Source organism: Capra hircus, chromosome 11 (genome assembly GCF_001704415.2).
Source record: "Capra hircus breed San Clemente chromosome 11, ASM170441v1, whole genome shotgun sequence".
NCBI lineage: Eukaryota > Metazoa > Chordata > Mammalia > Artiodactyla > Bovidae > Capra > Capra hircus.
Window position 1 is genome coordinate 102,172,990 of NC_030818.1, and position 11,391 is coordinate 102,184,380.

General features: G+C 47.5%; 1 protein-coding gene across 1 annotated transcript in view; it reads right to left on the minus strand.

Moving 5' to 3' along the window:
- Window positions 1-10,986, minus strand: part of DDX31 (DEAD-box helicase 31) — a 73,031-nt gene extending 62,045 nt beyond the window's left edge. Inside the window, exons 1-6 of the mRNA XM_018056040.1 lie at window positions 10,643-10,986; window positions 5,847-6,103; window positions 5,664-5,739; window positions 4,639-4,682; window positions 3,250-3,320; window positions 2,288-2,352 (exon numbers count right to left, since the gene is read on the minus strand). Of these exons, the coding sequence (XP_017911529.1) occupies window positions 2,288-2,352; window positions 3,250-3,320; window positions 4,639-4,682; window positions 5,664-5,739; window positions 5,847-6,103; window positions 10,643-10,738 (609 nt within the window). The 5' untranslated portion in view covers window positions 10,739-10,986. The remainder of the gene's footprint in view (window positions 1-2,287; window positions 2,353-3,249; window positions 3,321-4,638; window positions 4,683-5,663; window positions 5,740-5,846; window positions 6,104-10,642) is intronic.

Sequence of the window (11,391 nt, forward strand, 5' to 3'; positions counted from 1 at the left end):
GTAGGATTTGTTTTATTGACTTAAAATCATCTAAAAAAAGTTTAAATAAATTTGAACATGTTCATTCTGAAATAATTTCGGGCTTACACAAAACTACACAAATAGTTCAAAGAACTCTCTTATCCCCTCCTCCCAGCTTCCTTATATGACATTGATTCTCAAAATCATTATGTTAAGATCTTATGGAAAAATCTGAACAAACCTTTGGGCCAACCTGATACACTGGAAATTAACACTGAATCAATATTATCAGTTAATCCAAGACCTTATTCAAATTTTGTTACCTGATTTTCTAACACGCCTTTTTCCAGACTCAGATCCAATTCAGGGCCGCACATAGCACTCAGCTGTCATGTTTTTTTCATCTCCTTTACTCTGGGGTAGAGCTTTAGTGTATCTTTGTCTTCTGTGACCTTAATACTTTTGAAGAGTACTTGGCAGTTGCTGTGTAGAATGTCTTTTGACTTGGCTTTATTTGATGTTTGTGATCAAATTAGAATTGTGCATTTTTGGCAAGAAAACCAGAGAAGGACTTCCTCTGTGGCTCAGTGGTAAAGAATCCAGCTGCCAATGCAGGAGACACAGGCTCAGTCCCTGACCCTGGAAGATCCTACATGCCATGGAGCAACTAAGCCCACACACCGCGACTACTGAGCCTGTGCTCAGAGCCTGGAAGCTGCAACCACAGAAGCCTCACACTACACCTAGAGAGCAGCCCCACCTGCCGCAACCAGAGAACAGCCTGTGTAACAATGGAGACCCAGCACAACCAAAAACAAACAAACAAACAGCAAAAATAAAGGAAAATTAAAAAGAAAAAAATATATACATGAAAGAAAACCAGGGAAGTACAATTTTATCCTTCATACCCCTAGCAGGAGACCTGTGAGGTCAACACAACCCAGCACTGGTGAGGTCCCCCGTGACCACGTGGCTGAGGTGGTGACAGCCAGGCTCCCCACTATAAGGCTACCATTGTTTCCTCTATTTCCTGGAAAGATAACTTGAGTGTGTAAATATCCCATTTTCATCACACTTTAATCCACTCACTCTCGCATCTCTGGTGACTCCTGCCTGAAGCAGTATCACTGCTTGCTATATGATGATGTCCTATACGAATTCACCGGAATTCTACTGTAAGGAAGGGCTTCCCCTTGTCCCGTCTGTTTAGCCAACAATTCATTTGTGTCAGTTTGGACTCAGGGTCTTTGTTTTAGACTGTGGACAGGAACCCAACACTATCACTATTTATTTTGTCACTGCAATAACAGGAAGGCTCGACACACATCCAATTCTGCGTGCCCAAACCAAGGAAAAAAGTGACCAACCAGCTCTTCTCATCTGCCTGTGAACTACTCCACTTCCTATTTCTATTCTCACCGTTTCCTCTCAACTCAGAATAACCAGGGTTTACTCGTGAGATTCCAAGTTGGGTTCTGAGATGATCCTGATGCCCATGGAACACGGCACTCCTGCGGCCTCCTCAGGATCCATGCCAAGGAACCTAGTTCTGGCCCCTCTGGCCCAGGTGCTAAGTGGGCCCCTCTTTCACAACTAAAGAGAGGTCCAAGAAAATACGAAACATAAGGCGGCCCAACTGTCACGCTCACTAATGGGGTGCTTCTTTTCCCTTCTACCATTCATGCCAAATCCCTGTTTTTAATACAATGCTAACCTTTTCTGGTAAGAAGAGCTTGGCCTCTGGAGCCAAAGAGAATGGAGGTGGAGGCCCAACTTCAGGCTCACTCCCCACATGGCCTTAGAATGGTATTTAACTTCAAGTCTCCTTGTCTTTTTGTCAAGTTGAGGTAACAGTAATTCCTTCCAATTCAGTGCGATTAGGGCAGTTAGCAAGCCAAGAAGATAACCTGAGCAAAGCATACAGCACCATGTCTGACACAGAGGTAGCATCTTACAAATGTTCCCTAGTAGACCTGCTAGAATGACTGTTACAGTTGTCTATTATTTGTTCTATTTTTTATTCTATCTCCCACTCTGGGCACAATCTTTAGATGCAACATGCTTATATAGTAAATGAACTCAACAGAGATAGGACAACAAAGCTAAGTGAAAAGATTTTACTGCTTTGGTTCAGTTTGATGGTTTCATATGCACCATGAACAATAACAGAAAAAATGCACTTTCTTTTGTTTTTTGGCCTTGTCGAGCAGCTTGTAGGATATTTGTTCTCCAACTAGGGACTGAACCCAGGGCCCTGGCAGTGAAACTCCAAGTCCTAACCATTGGACCGCCAGGGAACTCCCAGAAAGACAGCCTTCCTACTCACCTGTATTTTGGATTGCATTGCTTGAAGAGACTGGACCATAGGGATGCAATAGGCAAGGGTTTTACCTTTTAAAAGAAGACAAGAGGAATTAAAACTAGAGCCTGAGGACGTCAGAAAACCAAAGATAGTAAAGGAAACTGGCACCGCTCTGAAGTCTGGGGATAGGAAAAGTGCACTCACATTCAGGGGAAAACGGAAGGCACCTGTCTGTCACAGCTCTGCTCTGTGAATGCAGTGCTTCTAATAAGCCTGCAGCTTCGCTCCTTTAACGTCAAACAAAGAAGACAATGACACGCTCCCCAAATCTCACAGAAGCTCAGCTCAGTGAATGTTCCTAGGAACTAGAGACGCTCCCCTCCCCGGGGTCACCCTCAACCTCTCATAGGAGCTTCTGAAGGCAGAAGTGTCCTCGGTGGTGCTTTCACAGTCAGGAGCCAGTTGGAAGCCCAGAGCCGGCCTCCAGAAACCAAGGAGAAACCACGGATGGCAAAACCCTTGGGCTTCCACCCACCTGGACAGTGGCTGAGCGGGGGCGGAAAGGACAGCTGACCTGCTCTTACAGGCACAAAAGGTCAGAAAAGCCCTTCCAGGCTGTTTTGGAACAAAACCAGTGTTCCGTGATTGAGTACAACAACTGGCATCTGATCAGTGCGTGTTCATGGGAAGAGTGCTTTAACACCAGAAAAAAAAATTCATTGCCACTGGAGTGAAGATGGACGGCTCTAGCCATAGATGGTGAGACCAGGTGGAGCCCTGGGAGGGACGCTGAGAAATGACCGTGGAACCTGACTCCCTTCTGATCATTCCTGATCGTGGTCCTATTATCATCCCCCTCCTTTCAAGGCTCTGATCAGAAGCAAGCATGGGCTCCCCTCCCCCCACCAAACAAAGCAGCCACCATCATCAACAGACAGCTCACCACATGACTGTGGAAGAAGGGCAGAAATCAAGTGATGACTGACCTGAGCCCGTCTGGGATCGCACGAGGGCATCTCTGCCTTCCAGCAACACGGGGATGCTCTGCTTCTGAACGCTTGGGCCGCCCGAAAGAAAGAGCACATGCTTATCTATGATGTACTTACTACCTGCCCAGGTTTACAGGCAGAGACACAAGATCCACAGAATGCAACTGCTCCAGGCTCTATGTCACCTTCGAGGTCACCTGAACAGTCATGGGAAGGGCTGAGAAACCCTTGATGGTTAGAAGGGCAAAACCCTAGTTAAATTTTTGGAACTTTTGGGGCTGAAAAAGTTGAGGCAGCCCAGAGATTGGCTGGTATGCTACACTAATTAAAAAGAAAAATGTGACCAGCATGATGACAAGCTGGAGCCACTACAAAGCATATCACATTATCTTCTGAACCAGGGAATACGAAGCAATAAGACATTATGGAAAGATTCCCAAGCAGAAGAGAGAAAGGGAGACTTGTGAGCCCCGCAGACAGCCAAGAATTGCTGCCCATTCTCTAGAAAACCAAATATGACTGCCACAGACACGGTAAGATGTGTGTCCAGGTGTGTATTCAAAAACAAACAACTAAAATGACAAGGTCTTACTGCATAGTATAGGGAACTAATGTCCTGTGATAAACTACAACGGAAAAGAACATGAAAAAGAATATACATATATATAATTGAATCACTCTGCTGTAACAGCAGAAATTAAGACATTATAAACGAATTCTATTTCAAGAAAATTAAAAAAAAAACTGAAAGGATATGGAAATCACATTTGATTGCTAAAACTGAACAAATCAGTAACAAAGGGGCTCATTTTTTCTTTGATACTTTTACTAACAGTTCCAAGTGACGGGCGACATTAAAACGTGCATAAGCACACATACTCAAGGCGGGGGGGGGGGGGGGGGGGGGGGTGGTGGTGAGGGGCGGGGGTCATTTTTGCTCCAGACCTCTCCCTCCCACTACTCCATTTCCATTTTCCAGGAGTTGTGACTACCATTTAAAATCTTTTTTCAGCATCCCATTACACCCAACCAAGTATTTACTCCTATCTTGTAGCTGACTCTACTTCTTACTACTAAGAAATGACAAGATAAATTTTGTATTTTAGACAAATTATTTTCAGGCAGCACAGACCACAGTGGCATCCCACACAGACCACCTCTGGACAAGAGACCTCTTAAGAGTTTAGAGTTGAGGGTGGCAGGGATGGAGACCCAGTCCCACGTACTGCATGGGGAAGCCGAGTGGTTACCAAGCCCTCAGGGGTTAATAACCTGGCATTGCTCTCTAAGCCAAGACATGAGTTTGCTGTCCTCCAGGGACAATTCAGATTTTATTTGCTTATACCCACTTAAATCCTGAGAAAATAAGTGACCCAGAACTCTTACCTGGTCATACTAGACATTTTTAAGACTGTATTTATCGTGGAAATCTAAGAGAAATGACAAAAAATAAATTAAATACTTTATATAATTTTTTTGGTATAAATATATTTAATGCAAATAAGGATGCAAAGAAGGGGAAAATACTGGGGTAAAAACTGATCATCACAATCCAATCAAGTTCCTCCAAACCAATGGTTCTCAACTAGGGGTGGTTCTGCACACTGCTTCCCCGCCAGCTTGCCTAGGACGTGTGGCAACATCTGGAGAAACTGCTGGTTGTTACAACTGGGGGGCAGGGATGGTCCTGGCAGTGGGTGAGCACAGGACCTGCCAAACATCCTACAACACGCGGGGCAGCCCCTGAGACACAGAGGTCCCATCTCCCAGCGCGCACAGTACCCAGACGCGGAAAGCTGCTGCACTCTGCGCTGAGAACGCGAGCAAAGGTAACCTGCCCAGAAGCAGCAGCAGGTGAAGCCATGACCATCTGAGCCAAGAAAAGCTGGACTTCCCAGAAGTGGATGTACTTTTCTCACCTTATTCGTAAACACGCCTGGAACACTCACTCATGGCTGTCTGGGTTTCTTAAGTGTCCATGTTCTAAAAGACCCTTCTTCCTTCAGTTCTTTATAACTCCCTTAATAGCAAGACAACAGTTCATCCCCCTCTCCTAGGGTCGCTGTGACACTGGCCACCCAAAACAGTCTTGATGCGTATTTATCCAGTAGTATGAGGTGGTCTTCAAGTCAAGCAAGTGGAGTCCCAGTCCTAACGTGAGTTAGGTGAGCAAAAAACAAAAAAGGGGGGTGGGCTGGGGTAGGGGTGAGGACAGTGAACAGATTCCTAAGCTCACGTGAACTGTCCTGGAAAAGCGTCTTATCAATCTCAGTTTAGCTGGGTACCTGGAGCAGATATAACCCTTCTTTGATTTTTTTTTTTCTTCCTAGAACTGTCACTTCACAGACATTCTGAATGAACAAACAGACCCTCAAAATCGAGACACCCAGAAAATAAGGAGGGATACTTACGAGATGTGGGTGGAGGTCCAGGGCTTGAAAAGCATCTGAAGTGAACACCTTCTCTTGCACCTGCTCTACTACAGGTCTGCAAATAACGAATAAGATGCAGGCCATCAGTTCCAAGAGACAAAGAAAAGGGCAGAAGACACTTAATCTCTTTCGTTCCCGCAGGGCGTCCGCCCCTGGCCATACCTGGGGAGTTCCGGGATCTCAGGGTTGTTTTTGAACAGCGATGAAGTCTTGGCGCCCGGCTTCTGCTCCTGGTCTCCGTCCCTCGCGCCGGCTGAGGGCTTCTTGGGAGAAAACGTCCTCTGTGCCTTCCCCTTCAGGGTCCTGCGAGTTTCTTTCGCGGCAGTTTTCTTGGCCGGGAGAAAAGAGGCTTTGCTCCTCCGTTTCGCTGGGGGAGCCTCGCTGGACGCCTGGCATTTTCTTTTGGTGGCTGCTGCTTGCTGCGTTGTTCCCAAAAGGAAAGAGCGACAAGAGATGCGTCAGTCCATGAAGACAGACCTCAGAGTGAAGCCTGACTGCCCACAGAATTGCATTTCTCCCTGCAGAGATCATTACTCCCCATATGTCAAGCAAGTTTAGGGTATGCAATCAGATTCTTTAATTCGGCCCTTTCTCCCCCCAAAGGGAAAAAAAACCCCACAAATCTCAGCTGATACATCTACCAGACCTCACCAATCGTCTTAACCTCTACTTCCACCAAGACCATCAAGAGAGAGACATTTTTCAGGCTGAATGTTAACAACTGGAGTCTGTTTGCAGGGAAGGGAGGACCCACCTAGTGAAATGTGCAGCTAAGGTGATCCAAATCCCTGGGAATCCATTTACACGGCAAGCACGGGGAAGGGGAGAGATGAATCCTGCCTCTCTCTACCAACAAAGCCCATCGCTTACTGCACGTGCCCAGGAAGCGGAAACCTTCATTACCGCCTAGCCTGAGCGTTTGGATGGCTGTCATTCTCTGCCCTCATGCTGCTCCCCCAGATTCAGGGGGTTTGGAGACGATTCCTCCTCCCAGCTTCCATTCCAAATGAGAATTCTGCTCCATCCATCACCTCCATTGCAATTATTTCCAACACTTCATCGCCTTTCCATTCCCCATCTGATCACCGATTACGGGAAACAACACGAGATATTTTCTTGCCTGTTGCTTCTTATTTCCATAACATGAATGTTGTTAAATGCATGACGTCCAAACTTCCCCTAGGAGAAGAATATCCAATTCCTCTATTTTCCTTGACCTTCTCGTCTAATTTACATTACACATGAATATACAAACATCCCCTGAGTAGCTGGGGCTCACTATTCTGGAGTTCTGGTTTCTCTTGGAACATGCCATCTTCCTCCTGGCTTGAGATCAGGACTTCTGTGTGCTTTAACTGTGACTGTCAGCTTCTGACTAACCCGGCATTAACAACAGTTCTCTGTTCCTGGCAACCCTAAGGGGACCTGTAGCTAATTCAATATATATAACTTCAAATATTTGGTATTAATATTTAGCACTGGTATTAACATTTAGTATTGATAATCTCCTTCATTTTACAAATGTCACAAATTTATTTTTACAAAATCCTGAATATTCAGACTGAAAAAGAAATGAAGTCAAGAATCAGGTCCCATTTGCAAGATGGGATGAAATGTGCAGATCTTGCTTGGTTTATAGAATCACAGGCTCCTGAAGCACAAAAAGGCCTAAAGGCCTCTCCCGCTGCGCATGCGTGGACCTCCCATCGCAGGAGCCCTGCCAGGCAGCCCTGCAGCTCCTGCCTGCACCTCCTCCTACTGTTCTCCACCCCACGAGGCAGCTCATTCTGTTCCCAACCAAATTCCAGGGGTCAGGAAGTTCTTTCTGACATTCAGGCAAAATCTGTTTCCTGGAAGATCCAAGTCTTCGTCTGCAGTTTGTTCTTGGCACCAACTCTTGTACACAACACTCCTGTTCACCACAGAATTCCTTTTTTTTTCTCCTTCTTTGCACCAAATATTCCAAACACGACACAAACTTTAGACCCCCCATCATCCCAGTCATTCTTTATTTCCATATCAACGTCTTTCTAAGTGTTTCGAGTTAAACACAGTATCAGGCGGGCTTTCCATTGCGCTCAGGCTAAAATCCAGAATGTGTGACCTGAGCTATGAAGAATCTGCCTTTGTCCAGCTCACCAGCCTCAGCTTTACTCTCTGCCATCCTGGTCTTCCTTAAATTCTGAGGCTGTCCCGAACTCCTTCTCTCCTCAGGGCCTTTGCACATGCTACTTCCAAACCCAAGTCCCCAACCCACCCTCTTGTACTCATTCCTCAAATCCAGGCTCACCTGCTACATCCTCAGAGGAGCCTTTCCAGACTTCCTGCCTCCACCTATCAAACTCCTTGGCTCTCCTGGCATGCTTCTCCTTTGTAGCACTCAGTGCAACAGTAAATGCAGGATGTCATTCGCTGTGTGATGTCTGTCTTTCCCATTAGATTGTTATAAATGGACAAGCCTGTGCTGGATAGCACTGCATCCCCTGCACAGGACCGTGTTTGGCACAAAGTAAGTGCTCAATAAATACTTGTGGCTGAACGAACAACACGTCACGGAATGATCCTTTTCTGTACTCTGGACACTGTTCTACTTGTCAGTCCCCTTGCCCCCAGCATCCACAACATATTCATTACAAAAAACTGACCACTTAGTAACTGCCAAGTAGCTTGGTTCTAAAGGTACAAAGATCTGACAAGCCCATGAAGAAGTCAGAGACAAGTGAACGAGACAAAAGTGTAAGACTGCAAACCAAACCTGTATTTGTACTACAGAACAGATGTGGACAAAGCGTTCTAAGGGCACAAAACAAGAAGACTACCGTGGCCCACGGCGAGGGGGAGGGAGGCAAAGATACAGAAATGCTTCATGGGGTGGCAGCTGAGCACAGAGGAGAAAAGATATACCTGGATCTCTTTAAAAATATGCAAGTCCTTGCGTCCGCTCCCCCACCTGCCTAATAAGGGGATATGGCAGACAACCTCCAGGGCCCATCCAGCCCTAACAGTCTTTGATATTAATAAGCATATTAAGTAGTTACTATGCACCAGCCAGTACGCTAAGTACTTACATGAGTGATGTCACTGGGCCATACAGTACTGGTATTGCCCCATCTTAAGGTAACAACACCGAGGTGGCGATGGGGGGGTGACCTGAACCCGCATCACTGAGGGATCAAGGCTTTGCCCAAGCATTAATTCCACAGCCTAGTTTCTAAGAGTAATGCTGCAATACCATTTAGAAACTGTATCCTGTTTGGTTAGAAAACATCATGTGCAGTTTGATCCCTAGTTTGCTCTGCTTCTTTTCTAGAAGGACATACATCACAATGTTACCCAGAGTTATCTCTGAGTGTGGCAATTGTGGGCCTTTTAAAAAAAAAAATCTACTTTCCAAATTTCCTACAATAAATCTGTATATATATTTTTTCTTTCTTTCTTTCTTTTTTTTTTTTTTTAAGGAAAAGCATTCCATGTAGTGTTAGAGCATAATTTAAGCTGTCAAGGTCTTTCCAAGTACAGTAAATTAGCTACTCATGCCAAGTTCAGGCAAATTTGGTCAGCATACACAGAATTCTCATTCAGAACACAACAAATATGCAGACAAGGCCAACACAGACAGACAGCTGTTTAACAATATCCTTTTGATATAGTGGTTCAAGCAATCATAAAACCAGATATCTTACATTTACTTATTCAACCCACTCAATGAACTTTTAGCAAGTATTTTCTATGTCTTGCATGTACTTGGTATAAGCACCTTAGTGACCTGATGGAGCAATTCTATCACCCAAAATGGAGTCAATATGATTTATAACCTTATACGAAGTCGAAATTACTGTTCCCACATTATAGGTAGGAAAAGTGAGGATCAGGGAGGTGAAGTAATTTCTTCAAGGTCACAGAGCCAGCATGTTGCAACGCTGGCATCTAATCCCAGGTCTGTCCTATTCCAAAGCCCCTGTGCCCAACTGGCTCTTTTGTACTTCCCTCCCCCTTCAGAATAGATGAAGCCACAACGTGGCCCAGCCGAAAAGTTTTTACTCACAAGCCTCTAAACCCTAAACTTGATTACCACGAAAAAAGTCTAGACAATAACCCAGACAGTTGCTATGAACTGATGTAAATTCAAGGAACTTCAGCGGCACTACACTAGTTGAAAGGAACTGAACCGAACTTTGACAAATAATTTTTCAATGGCATTAAATGATGCTTTTTCGAGAAAACACACACATACGCGCACTTTCCTTGGCAGCAAACTGTATCCTCCCTGTTTATTTAAGGCAACACGATTTTTCAACAGACTTTCCGTCCCACAGTCCTCCTCTTAGCTAGGAACTAAGTCAGCCATCCTAAAAACCAATTTTCTGCTCTGGTTTGGGCTAAATTTCAGGCATCTTTGTCTCTCTAACGAAGATATTACATTGATGAGTTGTATTTTTCTTCCCCGCCCCTCCACCCCTTCATGGCGCGTCGATGTATACCTCGGTTTCGAACATTCTTCAAAGAAATTTCTAGCCTCCAGTCCTCATTCCCGAAACAAACTGACCCATAAGAGTGGCTGAGAGAAGATTAGAAGATGGGGCTGCTAAGGGACTCAACGCCCCGACAGTCCGTTTCTAACTTCGGGTAACAAGACTCTCATCCCCGCCTTCAACTAACAAGCGGCCCCCAGCCAGCTCCGCCCGCCTCCGCCCGCCTCGGCCCGCTCCGCTCCCGCTCCGAGCGCGTCTTTGCGGGCCGTGGTCGGCTCTTAAGACACGCGCGGCTCAGCGACTCCTCCGGGAGCTGCCCGATGTCTGACTTTTCCCCACCTCAACTCCGCGGAATTAATTCGAGTCCCGACGGAGAAGGCCTGGACGGCAGCTTCCCTGCGCGCCGAGGCCCCACCTCCCCTCCCCCCCCCCCCGCCCGCCTCCCCCCGGGAGCGAACGCATCCAGAAAACCGGATCAGGACTCACCCGCCTCGCGTGGGCCGGGCGGGGTTTGGAGAAGGTTCTGAAGACGGCGGGCCGGGGCTCGGGGACCTGAGGAAGCACTCCGCTGGCGGCTGCCATGTCGACAGAGAGGCGCGTCCGGATCTCGCGAAACCCGGAGCGAGGCGCCGCGAGACCCCACGTGGGACGCGCGCGAGGACCCCGCTGTAGCTGTCCCGCCGAGTCCTGCGCGCCCGCGCGCGCTTTCTGGGGTCCCCCGCCCCCCTCACGAAGGGGCCCGCGCCACTAGCGGCCGGATCAGCGGCGCCCCGGGCCGCAGGGCCGTCCCTCGTGGCGCGGCCTGTGCCGGGGGTGGGGGGGATGCCAAGTCACACCGAACCCCAGAGTTATTGCTCTTGACGTTCTTTTGAAATTCCTCTCAGGAAAGAGGAGAGGCGTGTCCCGTCGAACCAACGCCTCCTCCTTTGACTCTCCTCAGCACTTTAGTTGTCAGGCGCCGGGGGTGGAGGTGGGGGGGACTCCCTGCCCCTCGCCCACCCGCGATCCGGCCCCACTACAAGGTTAGATTTTTTTTTTTTAATTTATTTTTTTGACAGGCAGCGCCTTGGCCACCCGGCAGGGGCTGGGTTGCCTAGCAACGGCGGGGTCCTTCGTGGTTCGGCGGTGCTCCGGCCGTGAGGGGGGGAAACCACCGCTGAGGAAATCTGGGGGCCCGGCGGCGGCCGCGGTGCGGGAGGCGGCAACTGGACGGCGACGCGGGGCGGGGCGGGGCG